Source organism: Camelus bactrianus, chromosome 25 (assembly GCF_048773025.1).
Source record: "Camelus bactrianus isolate YW-2024 breed Bactrian camel chromosome 25, ASM4877302v1, whole genome shotgun sequence".
In the NCBI taxonomy this organism is placed as follows: domain Eukaryota; kingdom Metazoa; phylum Chordata; class Mammalia; order Artiodactyla; family Camelidae; genus Camelus; species Camelus bactrianus.
In genome coordinates this window covers 4,776,148-4,799,300 of record NC_133563.1, presented here as the reverse complement: position 1 = coordinate 4,799,300, position 23,153 = coordinate 4,776,148, and the positions used below count along the sequence as shown (strand labels likewise).

General features: G+C 37.6%; 1 protein-coding gene across 3 annotated transcripts; it reads right to left on the bottom strand.

Moving 5' to 3' along the window:
- Window positions 1–388: 388 nt before the first annotated feature.
- Window positions 389–20,350, bottom strand: PLEKHF2 (pleckstrin homology and FYVE domain containing 2). Of its 3 annotated transcripts, XM_074352598.1 has the most exons (3): window positions 19,998–20,350; window positions 5,859–5,918; window positions 389–3,014 (listed from the first exon to the last, which is right to left on the bottom strand). In XM_074352598.1, exon 3 carries the CDS (start codon window positions 2,998–3,000, stop codon window positions 2,251–2,253), a length of 750 nt encoding a protein of 249 aa, XP_074208699.1. In that variant the 5' UTR covers window positions 3,001–3,014; window positions 5,859–5,918; window positions 19,998–20,350; the 3' UTR covers window positions 389–2,250. The 3 variants fall into 3 exon arrangements, with proteins under 3 accessions (XP_074208699.1, XP_074208698.1, XP_010966673.1); XM_074352597.1 differs by lacking the exon at window positions 5,859–5,918; XM_010968371.3 differs by lacking the exon at window positions 19,998–20,350 and having other exon boundaries at window positions 5,859–8,150.
- Window positions 20,351–23,153: the final 2,803 nt, after the last annotated feature.

The window sequence follows — 23,153 nt, the reverse complement described above, 5'->3', positions numbered from 1 at the left end:
AATTTTGCTTCCTTTATGTCAACAGTTACCAATTTGGTTAATGTAATGGGGGTCCAGTACAGTTCAAGTAAATTTCACTCAAGAGATTGGCATGAGAAACTGGCACCAAAATCATTTCAGGTTTATATATATATGTTAAGATATATAAAAGTTTTCGAAATCACAGAAAAAAATTAGGAAGAAAACACAGCCTGAATCCTATTTGTCTGTAAACTCCATGAAAAAGAGGCAATTTCTGTTCATGGCTCTACCCCTAGGGCCTAGAACAATGGCTGGTACATAAAAGGCACTCACAGCTGTTGAAATGAGGCAAAATATGAGTAACATCTCCTTTAACCTTAGCAAGGGGTAAAAAATCTTCGAGTCACAATATGCACAGAACAGAAGGTAAGTTGTAAAATACTTTTTATTGTAAAAACAGAGTCAATAGAGGTTGACAACACAAATGTTATCTCAGAACATTTCCCCTTGGTTCCTGAATTTGCTCGGTTCCTATGTATCAGCAAGTCTCCATCAGCACTTCTCAGGTGTCACGGTCCTTTTCAGGTATGTTTATTGATTATTTGTATATATTGCTTAGAAACAAAAGTCCATATGATATTAAAACCAACCAACCAACCTGTTGTGCCTTTCTTTCACATTTCCTACAGGGAGATTTATGTATCTCAGGTACTTTCACAATTTAAAAGTAAAGTTAGTGCCCTAATCAAACCAAAGAATCCTCCATCACAAGTTATTAAATGAAACCTCTCATGACACTTGCAATATATCCAGATTCAAAGATTTTTAAAGAATTTAGAATTTTAAAAAAACTTCAGACTGATTTTTCATATTTGAAAGACTAGTTATTTGCAGCATACAAATGGAGAGTAGTGCAAAATGCGTCAAGTTTTATATGATAAATATACTTTCAACCTAAATGGCTGCCTCAAAAGCAAAGAGTGAAAAATTACTCCTTCTCAAAAGCAATCTAGACTGACTCAATAAAGTTCACAAATTAGAAAGATCAACTGCTACTCTATTTTCATAGATTGCAAAATAACATCAGAAACAGATTAAACATACAACTGTTTTACAAAAATAGAAATATTGTTTGGGCTCTACAAAACTCTATAAAATATAACACTGTATTTGTAAATTCAAGATAGTTTCACACTGAAATAGGTAATACTTCGACAGACATGAAGTCTAGTCAAATTTAACTGGTCTGTCTTCATCATTCTTATACATTATTTCTTCCAAATCTTCAGCCTAAGTAGATCTGTGCTCTATCATGAGATTTTTTTTTTAAACATTGTTTAATTTCAAGAAGTTTTAAGATCTTTCATTCTGGAAATAATGTTAAAGCAGATGAATTTATACCTACAAATATGTCTTACTAAAAAAAAGTAGAAATAATGCAATGACAAGTTGGTAAATTTCAAACCAAGTTCCCAAGAATGACAACCTACTATTAATTTAAAATATATATTTGACAATTATAATTTGGTACCTATAAAAGTGAAAACATAATCACAACTATTTTATAGAAAAATATTTATTCAAATAGAATGAAGAACCTCTGAATTTAGTTATTTGCAGCTGTCAAATGAAAAGTATTTTCTAATTATATCCATTTAACATTCATTTTACCATCTCAAAGAGCACCAGTGTATTTTAAAAACAAACTAAAAAGTGAGAAGGTACAGGCTTATTTCATGCAACAGTGCTATTATGATAAGGCACCACCTGGTATATGAAAAAGCCAAAGTTATTTTCAAAGCATGTCTTTTTCTGTTACTGGTGTATTAACCATTAGACAGGATAGTTAGAAAAATGCTAATAATATTAACTAAACATATCATACTCCTTTTTCCATCATTCTTTGCTTTCAGTTTTTCCATATAACAGAACATAAACAACAATGTAGTACATGATATGTTAAATAAACATCTTTTTCCCAACCATCCAAGAAAACAGTCTAGAATTAAATCAAGAATAAGAAACCAAAAATTATCTGATATATTTGCAATAGTCTATCCCTGTAGAAGGGTAGGGAGCTGGGGGAGGTGACGGGGGAGTGGCGGCAGCAGTGGGTGAGGGCGGGAGTGATAAAAGGACCTATTTTCTATAGAATATATTGAGGCACATAGGTTAAAAGTTCTCAGGCAAATCCATGGCTAGAGCAAAATGAAAGCTCAGAATTTTACATTCCCCCCAGAGCTGATTTTTCAGATAGACACACCCAATTAAATATTTCAAAACGTGTCCTTAGTCACTGCTATCATCATCATCGTCATCGTCAGATACATCGTTTAAAGGAGACTTCAATGACTGACTGTAGGAGTCCGACCTAGCAGGCTGGCACGTGGCCATGTCCCCAGCAGAAAGCAGGTCATAGCAGAAGTCACAAATCCGCACAGGCTTAGAGGACTGGCTGGGAAGAAGAAATCTCTTTTCAGAGCAGGGCCCACAGACAACAAAACCACATTTGCGGCAATGGTGGCGACGATTAACAGGTGTGAATTTTGCTTTCTGACAACGCATACACACAGTTGCCTCGGAGTCAGGAACCCACACAGCAGCATGCTCATTACTGGGCGTCTTCCCACTCTTGGAGAGCAAATCAGTAACGCATTTATTTATGTGATTCATCCATTCTGACTTCTCAGTGGCAGTGGCAGCATAAACTGCAAATGATTTAGTTGGTGTCTTGATAAGCCATCCATTCCTCAGGTCTCCCTCATCTTTGATGGAATCAATTGTGACATTTTCTAGAGGAATAATATGTTGTTTGTTATATTTTTTCTTCTGGATGACAATATTGCCATATACAAGGATATCATTAAATAAGAAAAACTGCCGTGCTTTGGGCTTTTTTCTGCACAACTTAGTCAATACTCCTTCTCCAATAAGAACCCGTCCAGGTATAGTCAAGGGCTGGCCAGCTGCTCCAAAACAGTTTTCTACTATATTTATACGTCTAGTATTTGCTTCACTGTTTGCCAAACGATCCACCATCTTTTGCTAACAGCCTTTAAAAAAAAGAAAAGAAAAAGATATTAGCACATAGAAATTATAAATTCACATAAGAATTTATACACTCTAATCTAACAAATCATTACTTTTATCCAAAGGCAAAATTCTCCAAAACTGTTTCCCTCTAAGATAATCAATCATTAAGCATACCAAAAAGGCTAACTAACATCTCTATTTTTATAATCATCAAAAACTTAGAAACCTTCGTATAGTACTATACTAGTTAAGCAGGTATTTACAAAGGATGAAACTTCCTACAGACATAAAGGAACAAAAATAATGAAAATGAATATAAGTCATCAGCTCCTTGAAATTTAACCTCAGAGGGATTCTGAACAAGAGGGCCAAATATTATACAAACTAAGAGAAGTGACTTACGATTTTTCCAGTAAGCTATTACATTGAGCAGCTAAAGCCTTAATTCTCTCACCTGGATCAGCAGAATAGTTTCCCAACACGTCTCCCTGCCTTTGGTCTTGCCTCTCAAATCAATCTTCAGGCAAATAATCTCTCAAATACAAAACTGACCATGCCATTACTCAAAATGGTTCCCCTTAACCTATAAAACGCAGAATCTTTCACATGGCATTTATAGGCCCTTCATTTGGTTCCTGTTTGCCTTCCCAGACTCACCATAACGCATTCTTTACCTCAAGTTTTATGTTCTAAGTATACCCCACCACTTGTACTCCATTTCAACCACACGTCTTCTCTCACGGTACTGTATCTTTTACTACTTACTACCCCCAGCTAACTCTTACTCATCCTTCGAGACTCAGTTTAGATTTTCATATCTACTTCAGGAAGCCTTCCTTAAACTCTTAGGCTAAAGACCTTCCTCTGTGCTCTTCATATCCCATGCACCTTCTGGCCTCACTCCTACCAAAGGATTGAAATCTGTCTCCTCCACAGGCTGCAAAGGAAACTAAGGCAGAGACCACCTGATAGCTATCTTTGAAATTCACACCATCTAGCATAGCAAAAAATGCTCAAAAATGTTGACAAGAACATTTTGGCCATGTGCAAAAAACCCCGTATTAATCTAATCTTGAATGATCACAGATTTAATCTCTAGGTCTACTACTGACGTCACTCAAGTCCCAGAGTTGTGCCCTATTCCAGACCACTAACCTAAGAATACCACACTACACCCAGATCATAGTAAAAAGAGGAGCAGTTAAAGACTAACATCACAGTCTCAGTTCTAGTATTCAGCTCACAAACTGATGATATTGTGACCCTTCCTAGCCTCCATCATAAAGGGCACAACAATTCTATTTATTCCTGAACTGTCTCTCCCCTAGTCTTGAGTCCTTATAAAGCCGTCTTGCCTTCCACAAAGGTGGGCTCTGCCCTGCAAGTTGTTCCCAAGAATTAGTATGACAGTGCATGGCTCCAAACTGTGATGGCTTCTCTTTCTAGTTAGGGCAATCCTGCCCTATGCACAAGTGCATCACAGAAGAGGAAATAAAAACAACTAGTAAACATGAAAAGAGGCTCAACTTCATTCATAATTAAATAAATGAGTCAAACATTAGGATATTTTTTTCACTCACTGGATTAGAATTTTTTTTTTTAATTTCTTAAGATGCAGTTCTACTGGGGATACAGGGAAACAGGTATCCTCATACACTACAGAAAATATGTACCCATCGATCTAGGTACTTAAAAGAAATTTCATTCAAGTACATAGATATGTACAAGGATATTCAATGCAGCACTATTTTTAACAGAAAAATAATACTGGAAAAGCTCCAAATATTCATCAGGAGGAATCGGTTGAACAATTTACCATACACTCATAATAATATGCTGAGTATCTGTTAGGAATGAGATAGCTCTAAATATAGTGATGTGGGAAAATACTCAAGATATTTATGTGGGGAGAGTTGAACATCATAATCTCACTTTTGTTTCAAATACATACCAAATTTTATCAAATCTAAGATGCTGCTGATTTCCAGATACTCGTTTGGGCATACAGTTACATATCAGCTCACATGCAGTGCAAACAGGTTTCCTATTATTGATACTACTGGCATCAAGACCACCACAAATTTGTGCAGTGCTTTCACATTTATTATCTTTTAATTTTAACTGTCTCAAACTCCTGTGAAGTAACTAGAGAAGTTTTTACTCTCAAAGAAGCACCTAATAATATTGGCTGAAATGTGAGATGAAGGAGAAATTAAGGCACAAAGACCTTAGAGATTCAGACAAAACAGCCTGGTGTGAACTCTACTCACTGGGGGCTGAAGCAAGAGCTGGACACTTCATATGCACTACTGTACTTCCTACCCAGGCAACCTTATGATAAGTATGCACTATTAGCTCCATTTTATAGATGAGCAAACAGACATAAAGGAGTTAAGTACCATGCTCCAGGCTGTCACAGACTGGGGCTCAAGGCTGATTCCTCTGTGCTGTCACCAGTATATCATGGCACACTATTTCTTACAGCTCCACTGACTCTACAAGAACTAAGACAGCTACTGCTAACCTCTGGACCTTCACTGCAAACTCTGAAAACACTGAAGAAAGATAAAATATTAATTTGAGCAAATAACCTGAAAAGATAGGTCATCATGATTTTATTCAGCCAGTCTTCTGATGTTTCATTGTTCAAATTTTTCAATGTAATAAGCCTGAATCTCTGTTCATAAATCTTTCCCCCATCTTAAGAGCGATGCAACAAAAGTGAAGTTTGGGGCATTATTAATTGGTATTTGGCTAGAACAAATAACTCTCAAAGCTTCACAATGACGTTGACAAGAAATATATTTCACACTGCAATGTTACAAACAGACTTATGTAACTCTATGAATGATGCATTCTATTACCTTCATTTATGTTAATGATAGTTGCAGCCCACTTGATTGATTTCAGAAATGGATTGTAACCTATATTTGAAAAACAATGAGCACAAAGAATTTAAAGCCTTTGGCCTTAAGCAGTCCTTTCCATTATCCTTATTGGTCCTGAAATATTTTCTGTACGTGTCTGACATGAAAAAGAAGAAAAGCACTAAACTTGAAAACCCAGAATACACAAATGTACCCCCCCCCCCACAAAGAGATTAGGGGGCAGGGGATGGCATGACAGGGAGGGACTGAGAGAATGGGAGAAATCAAAGTACCACCCTTTAGCTGGATTACTGCTAGATACCCCAAAGCAAGGTTCTTTAGTAAACTGGATTTAAGGCATTATCATTTGGCCCAGGGCCTAAACAGGACTTCTGCCTTCCCTCAAAGCCAAACCCAAATTTACCACCTGCACAAAGGTGCCCCAAGCAGCAAGAATTCTCAAAGACTTTTGTGAGAGTATTAGAATATAAGAATACTGGGCTAGCCAAAGGTTGAGTTCTCTGCATATCCTATTCATTGAAAGGCACAAAAGACACATAAAATGTGGCTCCACTAGATTTCTTCTACTTAAGAAGGAATTTCAGTGAATATAGGAAGGGCTAGGAGGAACTCTTCCCCATCATCTGGTAGAGATGACTTCTTTAAGATAAATTCCAAGAAGTAAAACTATTGGGTCAAAAAGCACCAATGTTTAAAGTTCTTGCCACCTTTTACAAAGTTTCCATTCTGAAAGGTAACACCCATCTACCCAGCAGCACAATGACTGTACCGATCCCGTCTTGTCTCACACGCAGTATTTTCCTTTAAAAAAATTCAAACAACAGATTTTAAAAATGGTATCTCACTGTATTCATTTCTTTTACTTGTCTTTTATTCATTTCACTTATTCACTTAGTAATTGTTTACTGAACACCTTCTAGATGACAGATATTATCCTTTTCCTCTCAGGGCTTAGAGTCTAGTGGAGAAAGAAAACAGTAAGTAAATAAACCAATAGACGAATCCAAAAGGCGAAGTGCAATGAAAGAAATCAGCACAGTACTCACAAAAAACTCACAAGAACTCACAGTTCAAAAAGACCTGACTGAGGTGGTGCTTCACATGGGGTCTTAAGAGATGAGAAGTCAGTCTTGCAAAGGAACAAATACTATGGACAAAGGTCCCAAGACAGGCAAGAACAGTACTTTGATTCACTTGAATGTTTTATTTCGTAGCTACCTAGTGAGGCCAGCCACTCTGTAATGTGTTTACTAACTTGTATTTCTAACCTCATATATTTACAGGTTATTAATCTGCGTGAGTACTTTACACATAAAGGCTATTAACCAATTTATTTCATTGCTTTTCATAGTATATTAATCTATAATTTTGTTTATGGTGTTTAACATAGAGAGGGTTTTATCACGTAGTTACACTGACAGATACTTTCCTTTGTGATTTTCTTCCATGACTTCTAAAGCTTCCCTCACCCAGGTATCAGATGTACCTATTTACTGTTATCTATGTTTTGTTATTATTATGTTTTATTATATGACTTTTACATTTAATTCTTTTATCCACCTGAAATTTATTCTGGCATAGGTAAGAAATTCTTCTTTCTTTTTAAATATTTGCATTCTAAAGGAGCTAACTGCTCCAGAATCACCAAATACTGTGTGACCTCAGGTTTCCTTACTTGTAAATAATAGCAGGTATTTCAGGGGGATGATTAAATGAGATAATGCATATAAAATGTTCAGCAAGTAGTTAACATGTGGTAGCTATTATTTATTGGTACTGATAATCTAATCTGATTTATGGCATTATTATATTAAATTTCTATATAGTATTATAGTACTGCTTCTGGGCTGTTTGGTCTAATCCATTCATTTGTTTTATAATTCTTGTGTCAGTACCATGCATCTGGTAAAATAGACTAGACTAGACTATCTCCCAATACTTAATCTTTTAAAAACATTTTACCTAATCTTTACCTAATCTTCTCTGTTTATTTGTCCAGATGAAGTCTACCCAGAACAGTGGTTCTCAAACTTAGATGCCTGGAACCACAGGGGAGTCTTAACCTTTAGTATACCAGATAAAAATGGCCCCCCAAATTTACTATCTTTTTATTTATCTTTAATATTTTAAGCCATTTTAAACTAATTTACAAAAATAAGAATAAAAAGATAATAAAAATAGTAACTTTAAGAATCTTTATAAAAATTTAAACATAGCAAATTTCTTATTACACATTTCTGTTATTGAAGGTATATAGATTCAAAATAATAGCATTCTTTAAATGTAACTAACTGTTCACAAGTTATCATGCATGAATCTGTAATATTTTCATTTCTGTTTTTAAGAATATTATTTACTAATTAATTCTGAGTTTGAGGAGATTCATGTAGAAAATCATCATCTAAAGACTCATAGTCTAGGGTTGAGGGTGTAGCTCAGCAGTAGAGTTCATGTCTAGCATGCACGAGGTCCTGGGTTCGATCCTCAAAACCTCCATCAAAAATAAATAAGTAAACCTAATTACCCCCCCCCACAAAAAAGCTTAAAAAAGACTCAGTCTGAGATTTAACTTATAATATTTCACCATCATTATTAGCTTAACTGTTTCTTTGCATTCATCTTCTGACTTCTCTAATAGTTCTGAAATGTCTAGGTTTGCCAATTTTTTTCTTTGTATCAGATGGAAAATTAAAAAATGAAAAAATCCTAATTCTCAAATATGTTCAAAGAAAGCTTAAAGACAAAAAGACTAAGAAGAGTAGCTCCAAACTGCTTTCATATCTTTTTGAAAGATCATGCAATATGTTGGGTAATGCTAGTGCAACAGTGATGATTTATCTTATCATTGCATCATCCTTCTAGGCAATTAGACCACTCACTTTATTCTTTTCAGTTAAATAATTCCTAAGATAATAAAACAGTAAAATGCTTTAAGATAAAGGAAAAAGCAAGATCTCTAAAATCCTGTAACTTAGATTTATACATGTCCAATGAACCCATATGGTAATCACAAGCTAGAATGAGTTTTATTCTATGCTTTTTAATAAATAAATTTCCTTTTCATTTTGAAAATCTCTAAGAAATAGTAAAAGTTACAACATTTCAATCACTACAAATAATCAGAACTGCTTAAAATAGAAACTCAAAGCAAAATTGAGACCAATGGGCTGTGATGGTAATAAATACAAAGGGTTAAAAAATACTGACACCTAAATCCTTCCTCAAGATGTTCTGATTTTATTGTTCTGAGGTATGTGGATATGGCCTGGGCACTGGAATATTTTAAGGCTTCCCAGGTAATTCTACTGTGTAGCTAAGGTTTAGAACCATTTTCAATTACAACAGATAAATGAAAAAATAAAGACAAAATCCACTTAAATTTTGGAGAACATTATTACACCCATAAATTAACTCAGAATAAATTAACATCTTTATAGTTTCAAATGTTCCTAGCAGGTTGATACTATCTCTTTCCAAGGTTTTAAATCTTGTTTAATGGCCCAGTAATTCTGTAGGTTTCTTCTCACCACTGTTGTTACTTAAGCAGGTTCCCAGGTATTTCATACTTTTTGTTGCTATTCTGAATCTAATCTCTTTTCCACATTGTATTTTCTAATTTATTACTACTACCAATAAGAAAACTATTAACATTTCTGGGATTTTCCCCCCCACATCCAGCCACTTTACAGAACTGTATACATTCTAAGTTTCCCAATTGACTTCGTCTTTTTTTCCAGCAAATAGTGTCTGGCAGACCTAATTCATTGTTTAAAATGTAAGAACCATAGTAAAAGCATACCAACAAACAAATCAACCAAAAAACTCCCTTAACTTTTATAAAGCCAGCTTTATATGCCAATTTTTTATTTTTATTTATAAAAAAAAATTGGGGGGTGTATTTAGGTTTGTTTCATTTGTTTGTTTGTTCAAAATGGAGGTACTGGGGATTGAACCCAGGACCTCGTGCATGCTAAGCATGTGCTCTAGCGCTTGAGCTATATCCTCCCCACTATATGCCAATTTTTAAAAATTAAACAATTCCAAATTTCAAGTTAAGTCTTCCACAACTATAGACAAGAACTACATTTGAATTGTCTAAGCTCCACCCTATTCTTTTGGTAACATCTTGTTTCTAAACTTAATATGTTCTTCAATGGAGTGCCTACCACCTGTTAAAAATGTAACACTAGAAGAGGCAAAACCTCTTTTAAAAAAAGAGTCAGAAGACTATTTACAATTGAGAAGAGAGCCCAACTGTCACAGAACACTATGGCCCAGTTCTTACTGAAAACGGATACTTCTTATCTCATCCATGCAGGTTAGTTTAAAACAAAAAAATCACCTAATTAATTTCTTACATATACTCAAGACATCCGGTATCAGTGAGCTTCAGTATTCAAACTACGCATTATACTGGAAAAAAACAACAAACTATGAACCAAAAGACCTCGATTCTAATCTCAGCTTAGGCACTAAATAAGAGATTTCACACAAATTACCCAACTGCTACACACACACACACACACACACACACACACACACACACACACACACTCACCAGCAGCCACCATCTTGAAGAAAACAATCTGTAAAATCCTGTCTTTAAAAAAAAATGAACTCTGACAGTAGATGGGCCACACTTTTGGTTTACTACAAGCTTTACTTGTCTACAAATTAACTTTTATTCAAACTTTTCACTATGTCTTAATAATACCAATAAAGATTTTAAAATCTGTCTTACTGATAAATTGAGACGACAGAAAATGTAAAAGGAAAAGGAGAGACAAATAGGAAAGTGGGAAAAGAAGAGATTAAAAACAAAAAGCAGCAACAAACTATCAGAGGTATATTCTCCCAGGACAAATATACAAGTATTAGAGCAAACTACTCCTCTCCTAATGCTAAGTCAAATGAACAATTATTCTAAGCACCTACCACATACAAAAGGACCAGTTTTCAGTTTCAAAAGTTCTATAATTTGGTAGCATTGACAGTCAGGAAACTCTAGGTAAGACTTTCAATAAAGTATTAGGATGATAAAGCAAAGAAGAAATACTTGAACACTTAGCAAATTAAATGTGGAATTTCAGTAGAAGAGACAGTTTTTTCCTACCCTTTCCACTAGCATTTCTGCCACTGCGGCAAACCAACTATACAACATGTACTGCAGACATCAGTAGTGATCAAGGAAACAGGATCATTTCTTACATGTGAAAAAAAAGAAACAAGCTTTCATATTTTAATTTTAAACTCATATAAAGCTGAATTAGAATTGAAACTTCAAAACTCTGAATCACATTTAGAGAAGAGCCACAGTAATTTTTCTAAAACATCTCTCCTAGGCACCAAATCTCCCTATTACCGAAAAGTACACTCAAATGCACTACACCACACGTGCAGCCAAGAAAGGAAAAAAAGAAAACACATTCACTCAACACCTACACATATGCTAGGCAGGTCCACATTTTACTACCTTGTTTAATAATCTCAATTTTGTTCAAATGGATAATCATATCAATTTTATCAAAAAAGTAAGTTGAGTCATGGACTAGTTAAGGAATTTTCCCACGGTCTCACAGACAGTTTTTTATAAAAACGCATGTTCTTTCCATTATACTTTGCTACCTTCAGAAATAGATGTTTCAGAAATATTTCACTCATGTGGACCTTATTATGTATTGGGGGAAAGCCACTGATAAGAGGGAAAAAATTTTAAAACATATGGTAATAAGTATAAAATATGCTCAAAATAATTATTCAAATACTAAAAGGAAGTGAAAAGTGAAGTTATGACTAATTTAGGGTGTCAGTAAACGCGGTTTTAAATAGCTTGGGCTTGACAGAGAATCTCACCGTGGTATATAAGGAACAACTAAGCCATATTTGAGGATTTTAACAAATTAATTTGGAAAACCAGGACAGTCACAGTGGGAGTTACAAAAGGTTTTCAGAGAGGGGAAGAATATGGACCTCAAGCTTTAAACAAGTCCTCTAGTCTTCAAAACATATCACAAAAGACAAGATTAATATTCTTTAACTACAGCTACAACCAGGTAACTCTCTATCCAAAAACCAAAGGTTCCCTGGCCAACTGAATTAAATTCAAAATCCTTAACCTGGTATTCAAAGCTCTTCAGTCAAGCTCCTGCCTGTCCAGTCTGCCTTTTCAGTTTTAGCCCTTTCTATAGGTTCTCTTTGCTATAGTCCAACCAGACTACTACCTATTTCCAGATGTGCTCCGGGTGTCCTCCCCTCTACATGAGCCCCTCTACATGTCCTCCCCTACTTGCTGTTCTGAAATCTTACCAGTCAGTTCAGTAACCTCACAGCCACATAGTTTTATCTTTAAATCCTCATACCATTTTACTTGTACCATTTTATGGCACTTACATTCTATTATGTTTTATACAGATTTCTTGTGTACCTACTTATTCCCGAAAGATCTGGAAAATTCCTCAACAAAAGAGTATCATTTCCTACAACACTGTATTCCCAAAAGCACCTACAAAATTTCCTACATATACATGCCACTGGTGTGCACTGAGCTGAGTATGACCAGCAATTAAAAGTGGCAGCAGTTTTTCAATCTGGAGTTTGATGAAAATCAAAGGCTTCTTTTTGACATCTGTAGTACTAATTTTCACACAAAACAGGAACCACACCCAACACATCAAACGCTTTACTAGACCCATAGATTTTAAATTCATAAGCAAATGTTCTGGTTTATTTAACTATAGTATCTAATTATGGATTCTAAGTATTGAGCATAGCAGATTCTGCTTTTTAAAAAAAAACTCAATCTCATGATGATATATAAAAATGATTTCTTGCTAAAAAGCACAGCTGTTTCGTTAGCTAATGAAAATGATGATGTATGTCTATTTTCATCATCAACAGATTTCAGATAAAAAATGGCATCATTCCAAAAAGTACTTGTACAGGGGCAGCTCTACAGTGCTGACAGCTGTTAAGAAACCACTGTATAATATTTGAAAACTAAAGCTGGTACCCATCACAGCCCTAACAAATTTTCCTTAGTATTTTTCAAAGCAGTTACAATCTACCCATTACATTCAAGACTTTACACTTTGTGTTAGAGGGAAAAGAAGAATGAACCAGACACTGGCAATTAAGACAAGTTTGCACAAGGCTGTAATAAAAAGCACAATGAAATAAATACTATAATAAAAATATTAAAGTGGAAAGGAAGCAAAATAAAAAAAAGGAGAGTGAAAGCAGAGAAAGAATGTAGAAGTTGAACACTTGAAACGGGTTGTGAAAAATAAGTGGAACTTCAAAAGGTAAAAAATGATAAAGGCATAATGCTCTGCAAGTAAAAATGTGCTTTAAAAAAGTTACATGTACAGCTGTGGAAGAGGCTGGAGAGAAGTTATTCAGTAGAAAAATGGGAGAAAAAATAAGAGATCTTGTTGGTTCCTGAGATTTCTTTGGAGTGACCCAACCTAATCTGAATTTTTCTAAGATAACTGTGGAAACAATGAAAGATAAACTGAGAAGGGAGAGACTGAAAACAGGGCCGAGTTGAAAAATTACTGCAAAAATTATTGCAAAAGTAAAGGGTAAAAGTTGATGAGAGTCTGAGGTTTGCAATAGGAAAGGAAAGAAGAGGTAAGGTTCAGGAATGCTGTGGCTAACTAGATGTGGAAGAGTAAAGCTGAAATTATGTCCCTGGGTTTTCAGTCTAAGCAAAATCGGAGCTAAGAAAATCAATAATTTTCAACGAATTTCAAGTAGCAAACATTTACTGACCACTTACTCTGTACAAAACAGTGTTGAAAGATAGAAGTACTCAAAACTAACAATCTTTGTGAAGGAGAAAGATAGCTATATACTCAAGTTTATATACAAAAGTATGTTTAATTCATGTATTATAGTCTAGGGTGTGCTACGATAGAAAAGAGGATGATGGAGTAATTGATAATGAAATAAGAAACAAGAAAGGGGTTTGCACTCATATACTGTGCTATGAACTGAGGAATATGATTAACCCAAATCTGTGCAAAGTCTAAAGGAGAGAGAAGAAATAAACCAAAAACATGAAATCTTTTTAAATTAAAAAAAAAATTTAAAAAGAGTGATGAGGCCTACAGCCCAAAGCGTAGTGTAGGCTCTTGGGTCGGAGGAGGCAGGGCCAGGAGAATGTAAAGCAGCAGAGTAGAAATCTAGCAAGATAGGGAAGAGACAAAATGCAAAGGAAAGTAAGCATTGGATTGAACAGTTTAGGCTTTATTATTATATAAGCCACAGGAAGACTAAGGTTTTTAAAAAGGAAAATATTAATAAGTACACAGAAGCGGTACACAGGATGGAAACTGGAGAGACTATTGAAGAAACAAGACTGAAAGCAAGAAAAGCAGCCAGGAGGGTATTACAATAGTGTCTAAGTGAAAAATAACAAAAGCCTAAGACAAAAACTGACAGGAGAAATAAAAAGGGGAAGAGGGAAATAAGAGATTACTGAGACAAGGCAGAAAGGATTTAGGAACCAACTGAGTGTAAGATGGCTTCAAAGGTTTAAGCATAAGCCTTTGGGCAGATCAGATGCTAGTTTAGTTTTAGGACAGAAAAGAAATCAGTTTGGGACATATTCATCCTGTAGTACCTTCAGGGTACCTGTGAGACAAACATCTGTCAGGCAAACAGAAATGCCAAGATGAGCAGGGAGCTTCAGGACAGAAAGAGATTTAGGAGTCATTCGGGAAGAGATGGTGGTTGATGTTGTGGAAGAGAGGAGAGGGCAGAGGACTATACTCTGGAGAACGTCTGATTTAGAAAGCAGAAGCAAGAACAGAGAGAAAGGGGAACAAGAGTGCACAAAGCACCTTTTCACCGTGCTTTCACACGTGTCACAAGTCTCAGAGACTGAATAACCTTACTGTGCCAAAAGGTCACAATAAGCAGTGAAACATGGGAAAAACTGAGGACTGACAGTAACATATACTACTACTTAAGAAAGCACTGTCCTTTGACCCTGGAATCTTCAACCACAAAAATTTATCCTGACAAATAAACTATCGAGGGGGGAGTGGTAAAGTAAAAAGTCTTCCCTCTGGCATTAACTCTAATGGTGACAAACAGAACCTAAATTTCTAGCCCTGGAGAGGAATGGCTAAGTATAACATGAAAAAGCTAAATATCATAAAAGAAACCATTTTACTACATAAAAATTTTAAATATCAACATGGGCGAAAAAAGAGTTAAAGAAAAATATGTGCAATATATGACAAAGGGTCAACATTTTTAATATATAAAGCGCTCCTATAAATCAGTAAGAAAAATGGAAAATATCCCCAAAGAAAAATGAGTAAGATACAAATAGCAATTTCCAAAAGAACAAATGAAAATGACCAGTAAATGGAAAAATGTTTGTTCTCAGTGCTAATTAAAGAAATAAAAATTTAAATGATGTATCATTCAACTCTTAGATGTGAAGAAAATGGGCACTCAACATTCTTGAGAGTATACACTGGAACAACTTTTCTAAATGCCATTTTTGGCAATGTAAGCACTTTAAAAAGTTTATTTCCAAGAATATATGGAAAAAATAATTAGACCAGTGTACAAAATTGTTCACATAAAGCAGTTCACTGCAGCTTTGCCTATAATGTTAAAAAGCCAAAAAATCTAAATGTTCAGCAATAGGAGCCTAATTAAGTAAATTACGGCATATCCACATAATGGATTTTTACGTAGCTTTTCAGAGAACACAGATTAATATTTAATGTGGAAAACTGTTAAAATAAGGCAGTTTATTAAATAAAGTCTTCTAAATAGTACATATTCTATAAAGCTTTTTTTTTTTTAAGTCTGGAAAGATACCCACCAAAAATTTAGTACTGGTTATCTCTAAGTACTAGGGTGAAATATTTTGATATTGACTATTTTATAATGAACATACATCTCTCATAGAAAAAGTTTTTAAATTAAGTAACAAAATGCAAAGAATGTTTAGAAGAATATAACAAACACAAAGTTTTAGGTGTAATTAATAAAAATATGACCAAAGAATAAAAAAAAGTTTTGACTTTTCCCCTGGTATTGTTTAAACGAAACAAGTATAAAGAATTAAGATAGTTCCACTTACGGAGATAAACAAGGAAAAGAGATGAAAAAGTTGATGCAAAGAAGAAAATAAAAAATTCACATCATAAAATCTTACATCATTTTAGAAGGAAGCAAGGTCTTCTGCCCAGAGTCAAGCATTTCAAGATTGGGGTTAGCAACGTGATTTAAGAATGAAAAAGCAGTAGAAAAAATGAGTCAACTTTTGGATGAGAAAAGGATTAGAAAGGAACTAGTACACAGGCAGGTGGAAGACAAGTATTTAACAGTCACCAGAGGTGTGACTTGTTTCGGGGGTGCAGGGCAAGGACAGAATTAGTAAAAGTAAACAGTGATACTTACAAGTTGAGAACTGACCTGTTTATACACAGTAAAGGTCAAGGAGAGGAGGGCTATGTGGTACTAGTGGGTTGTTACTTACTATGTGCACTACAGAGTTTAGGACTGGAAAGAAGGAAGAAAACTAACAGCGTGGGAGGCACTGCAGGTAACAATGAGAACAAAGAGTTGGTTTATCAGGTATGATGAAAAATAAAAATAGAAAGATAGGCCTTTGAATCATCACCTCTGGTCTCAAAGTTTAAAACTTGAGTTCTAAAGGATGACAAAGGTTAACAGAGTCATGCACATAGGCTGTTGATGTAGAGTGGAGATGAAGGTCATTGGACTCAGTGAGCTATAGTTCCAAATGTGGCCTTTCTGGTCTCAAATGAAGGTTACTGTTACTTAAACCTCTGTGCACTTCACTTTCTTCTGCTGCAAATGCATCCTTTCTAGCCTGACTGATAGGAATCTGGCTGGCACTTAACCTCTTTCTGCATTTTATTCAACCACAAAATGAAGAGAATAAGGAGAACGGAGATTGAATTAAATTAAGGGTTCTCAACCCTAACTGCACATTAGAACAAACAAACAAGTGGCAAAGCTACCTACGCTTTGACTCCAAACCCAGTAATTCTGATTTATTTGTTCAAGGGTGGGGTTCAGGCATTTCACTATTTTGAAAAAACTCCTCAGGGAATTCTAATGTGCAGCTAAGGTTGAGAACTGAACAGGTATTTCTAAAGGTTGCTTCCCTTTTAAAATTCTATGATTCTACATAATGCACAGTCACTCTGCTCATTTGCTAATTAACTTACTGAATATCCTGCACCACGCCCTGTTGACAACCATCTTAATAAATCCTTGTAATACTGTGAGGCAAATATTTCTGTGTCCATTACACAAATGAGTCCAGTGAAGCTTAGAGAAGTGAAGTGACTTGTTCAAGAACCACAAACCTGTATGGGGCAGAGTTGGGATTCAGGTTTGGTTTTTTGGTTGTTCCAGTCCACCCTATATGCAACTTGCTTTCTCTAGCACTTACAGCAACTACCTGAATGTCTTCTATTCTCCCCTCAGGACCTCCCAAACTGAGCACACCAGTTTGCACTTTATGTATTGATTGGAGAGAAAGTTACCTTGGGTAGCGACAGGGAATTAATCCCAAATTCTACAGTAATTTCATTACAAAATTACAGAAAACCTTCACCTAGAGAGGTCTGGTAACTTAAAATAGCACTGAGAGTATACCTATGAAGTCTATTTAATTCACTTAAGCCAACATGCACATTGCTATTAAGCATGTAGCTGCTGTACGAAGCTGGTTCTCAAATATAAATTTATCAATAGAAAAGCAATTTTTATGCTTTCCATTAAGGCAGGCATCCTAAAACAAAATTCTAACACAATTCTAACAAAACAATAATTGGTAGAGAAATGAGAGTTGCTCTATCAAAGAACTTAAATATAAAAAGATGACCTTCAAATTTTTCAGGCATTAACTCTATTCCCATCAGGTGCAAATACTAAATACAGTCGCACTTTAAAATTATGATTATTATCCTTTTGTTGATCCACAGCTGCTACTTCTTTTTTATTATCCTTCAGTCCATTATCTACTTAGAAATTTCATGAAAATTCAAGTTCTGTATCCCCAGGCCAGAACTGAGTTACCAAGATAAATTCTTTTTTTTTTTTAAATGGTTAGAGATTTTACCGTGCCCATGGAAAGTGTAATTTAATAAGAAATTCATAAAGTATATTTTACAAGGAACATATGTGTATTTATCCATTCGAACCTTTCCTGAGCATCTGCTAGGTTCTTGGCACACTAGGGATGAAGAGGCAAATCAGACGTCACGTAATGCCTGCTGTCAAGAAGGTGCCATGACAGATAAATGTAATATTTACTGGGACGCAGTGGGATAGGTAAGTGAATTATTCTTGGGGAGAAAAAGGAGGTAAGGACAACAGGGCAGAAAAAGCTGCAAAGAGTTATAAGCTCAAGTGAGTATTGTTAAGAGGAAAAATTTTAGTACAAGAATCCTTGTAAATCAGCTCTCCAGGAAGGAAGTATATATACTGAGGAACTAAATTAAAATCAGAAAGAGCAGCTAAGACAGGAAACAAAGTGGAGACTGCTCCACAGGAATGAGTTATGTACCCCGCAAAGTTATGCTACAGGAAAAATGAGAAGGCTTCAGTCCTAAGACCTCAGTTAAATATCAGCTTGGCTACTAGATTTGTGAAATTACTTAAATCACTTCATTTCTAGGTAACTCTTCATCGAGAAAAATAAATATGTATAATGGCAATTACTTGACAACGAAGGGGAAAAAGGCTTTTTCCCTTTAAGAACTAAGGAAATCAGCTATCAAATCTCAGCAGACGCTTTATTTTTACCTATAGATTAAGAAGAGAAATTCTCCAAGACATGTTTCAGGGTTTATCTTATTTGTGGTTCAGAGTCCTTCCAGTTCATTTAACAGAATTTTAAAGCCCAGATGCCTTTATTAAAAGCCAGTCATTTACATTCATTTACTGGGGTAACTCAAGCTGAATCTTTTTTGATGCCTTGGTCAGGACACCAGTTTTATTTTTTGAGGCGATTACATGTGCTTTCCAAATAAGTAACTTAATACCATTCACCTCCAGTGCTGTGAGGACCCAAAGAGATTAAAGATAGGAGCCTTCGTTAATACAGAATTAACCTGAGGACCCCACGAACTTCCAGAGTACAGAAAAAAATGTAAATGCCAAAACACAGCAGGCATGCACCTTTAAGGAAGCAAAGGGAGGGAGAAAACTTCGCGATGTCAAGATCACTTCACCTTATTAAGAGAACAACACATGCCTTTAAGTCTCTCAGTCAATATTCGCGTCTAAGTCTTTCTTTACTGAATTTCTTCAGTAACGTACTAAAACTCAACAAAGAAGGTATCTGTCAACTTATATACTTCGTAAGTCTATGAACTACAGAGAAAGGCTTGGTAATCTGCAACCTTGATACTACCCATTATTTCCACCGCACACTCACAAGTTACTGCTATAAGGTACCGAGAGCGCACAAGGGTGTTCAAGCAACATGAACAGCAAGCTCTCGGCCTGCAATAAAAATTCTTAAAGGAAAAATAAATTCGGCAAAAGACCATACAACTTTAAAAGGTTCTAAATGAGTAAGGCGTTAGAGCCAACGCGTCTACCAGAGCAAATTCTGCACTACCATGTTTTGCCCCAAATCACATAAAAATACGCTGTTCAAGTTACAACGTCCCTGATGCCAAGACCCTGCAAACCTTTTGGACAGAAAGATGCTGGGGCCCCAAGACTCCACCGGCCACGCCTGGGACCCTAGTCTTCACGCCTCACAACTTCTCGCCCGACCTCGGGGCCCCCCTTCGCGCGCCCGCCCGGCCCCCGGCCAGCGGCCCGGACGAGCACCGGCGCGGCCCCCCGGGCGGCCCCCGAGCCCTCCGGCGGCAGCGGCTGGGTCGTGCGGACGGGGGCGGCGCCCCCAGCGCGGGGGAGCGGCCCGGGAGCGCCCCGTTTCTCACAGACCCCAACATGGCGTCGGCCGCCGCCGCCCGAGACGACGACACCTCCCCGCGCCGCCGACGGCCCGGGAACCGCCGAGGGAAGCGCCCGGAAAGTTTCGCTTCTCCTCTCCCGGCCCGCCGGGGCCGGCGGACAACCAACCCGGGCTTCACCTACCCGGCCGGGCGCGGGCGGCGGCGGCGGCGGCGGCGGCGGCGGCGGCGGCAGTGGCAGCAGCGGCGAAGGTCCGACTCCTCCTCGTCCCGGGCGCCGGGCGCGGACTCTCCTCGCTCCCCTGCCCCAGCCTCTCAGGGTGTGCGGCCAGCGGCCCCGAGCAGCCGGCGCGATCCAGACGCGGCGGGAGGGAGGGCGGGCGGGCGTCGCGGCCGCTCGCAGGTGACCCTCCCGCCCCTTCAGTCGAACCCACAACGGCCGCCGGGGCTGGCCTCTCCCCTGCGCGCTCACGGGCGCGCCGCCACCCACACGCCAGCCGCGAGCGCGGGCACGAGCACACCCACACCGCTCGCTCCCCGCCCTTTCTTGTCTGTTCCCTCGCCCCGCCCGGGCGGCCCCGCGCGACGTGCTCGAGGGGCGGGGCCACCGCAGAGGCCACACCCACCGAGGCTGGGGCGCGCGGGGTTGGTTCCCGAGTGCTATGTGCAGACTCGCGCCCTGGAGAGTATTGGATGCACGTGGGACGGCTTACCTGGGCTGCCTGGCCAGGGCGGGGGCTTATAAAGGACTGTTCATCTCTCCACGGAGCTCTTAGGGAAGCTGGAAGAGCGGAAGGAAGCCTGGTCTCCCTCTCCCCTACCACCTATCGGGCTCCGCAGGGAACTCAAGAACTTTCCTCGGCCGAGAAATAAATAAAAGCTTTGCGTTTAGATGCCCAAAGGCGTCTGGGCTGACTTGTTTGCCACTCCCACTTAGTATGGCGTTTCTGCCTCGTCACATCTTGCACTTGTATTTCCTAAAAACCCTACCACTTGAAGCAGAGGGAGCTGCGACTACAACACACATACCCCACGTACGCTATAGAGCCTTTTCTTTTAAACGATGCCTTTATTCCCTGACTTAGAACTGAGGTCTTTCCAAAATTTTTCTCTGACGCCGCAAACCTCATCTACCTACTCCATACACCTGGAAACAGTGATGATACTATGTAAGGTTAAACCTGCCCTTTTATACCATAGCTAAGCATGCTGGTGGGTACGTGGAGGGATCATAAAGATGTGTAAGGTAGACAAGGAATGGGAGGAGGGGACAGCATATTCACTTCAAACAAAAAGTGTATAAACGGAAATTAGATTTGGGTAAATTTTATCTTTCCCATTGGTCTATTACTTCAAGGATGTTTTACCTTTGATTGTTCTTGATTTAGAGCCGCCAGCACCCAAGCCACATAAAAGAGCGCCCACGTACGGAACATAAAGTCCTGGTTCCCACCAATTTTCTTTTGGTCTGGGATTCTTCTACTCCCTCCAACTCTTCAGCCTCCCATCCTCTCCCATTTCAATATCTCAGAAACAAACAAATCTTTTTTTAAAAAATAGTAACTAGAACAAAACTGACAAGGATAAAAATTTTCAATAGGGAAATGTAGAAAATCACCATCACAGAAATCTCGAAATGTGTTAGCTATAGTTGCGTCTGTGGACAATTTTGAATGTCCCCAGGACTCTCGTCTCAACCATCACCCTACCCCAAATTCATTTAGCCTCATCCCACTCTACATACACAACAGCATTTGTCAGTGGAAAGAAAGATGCACTGATCATCTCCAAAATCCCCTTAAATTTTGAGATCAGGGATTGCCATGTCTGGTTGATTGTCTAAGGTTTAGTCTAAAGAGAGCAAACATTTTTGGTCACACATCTATCAGTAAAAATATTTGCCCTCTTCCACCTCCCAGTATACTTATTTAGCTTACCCTAAAAAGCATGGACTTAGAAGCCAAAACAACTACTCAGATTTTGTCCCTGCCACCAGCTACCTGTGTTCTTGGGTACATCCAATTATTGCCTTAGTGTCTTCATTTGTAAAATAAGGATAATTAAAATATCTATGTCATGGTGTCATTATGAAGATTAAATGAGTTAATATTTGTAAAGTATAGTGCCTGGTAACAGTAAGGGCTATATAAGTGTTAAATTAAAATATATATATAATTAACTACGTTCAAAATAATAGATAATATATAGTGTGCATGCACTATATCTATTATAATGTTGACATAACAAATAAACTGACAGTTATTTCTCTGGCAAAAATAGGTTTACTCAGGATCAACAAAGAATTACAATTCAGGGTATGCTAATATGGCCAGCCATGCGCAAGTCACCACACAGCAGAGAGAGAACTCTTTTAAAGAGGGGAAAAGGAAGCTGGGAGGCTTAGTGGTGAACAAAGAGGCCATTGGTGGAACCGAGATTTCCAAGGACAGTGGCTTCTCATTGGCTGAGTTGTGACAGTCTCTTATTGGCCGAGCTCCTGCCAAGCAAGAAGAGGAAGTCTTTCTTCTTCCTGGTGAGCTCTGCTAAAGTCATAGGGATTAAGAGCGCCCTCTTCTGGGCTCCTGACTCTGTATTAATTGTGGTTTCTGTTTTTATTAATATTTACAATGATATGCCTAAAAGTTATATTACAAAACATACATACAAAAAACCAAAAATAATTATTTAAAACATACATTGTATATATATGTCTATGTATATGTTTTCTTTCTGTATTCTGCATATTCTGTACCCTCCCTGGGCTGTGGGAACCCCAATTTGGAGACTATTGACAAATACAGTATTGGCAATACAGTAGCCACTAGCCACATATAGTTACTTAAATTAAAAATGTAGTTCCTCAGTCACATCAATCACACTTCAAGTGCTTTAAGGTCACATGACTACTGGACAGTGCAGATATAAAATATTCCTGTCACTGCAGAAAGTTCTATTGAATAGTGCTGATAAAAAACAAGGGCAGTAGGATCATCTCCTGACTTGAACCTGTAGCTGTGGTACCCTGTTTAAATCAAGTAATAAGCTCTCTGAGCTTCACATCTCTATCAACTGAAGATGAAAGTAGGAACTACCTCATGGGCTGCTGAGCAGAGGAAATGAGGTAAGGTATGTAAAGTCTCCGGCAGGGTTGCCTAAAACACAGAGGCACTTAAAAATATTAGTAAAATTTGAGTTTAACTCAATTCTCTAAGCCCAAACGCAAAGATCTTGTTGTGGTCCTTGATGCCAATGGGTAAGTTTTTCAAGGATACCTACTTTGGAAAAGATGAGTTTGGTGAGCTTTTAGTTGAAAACAGAACATTCATAAGAAAACAGCAAA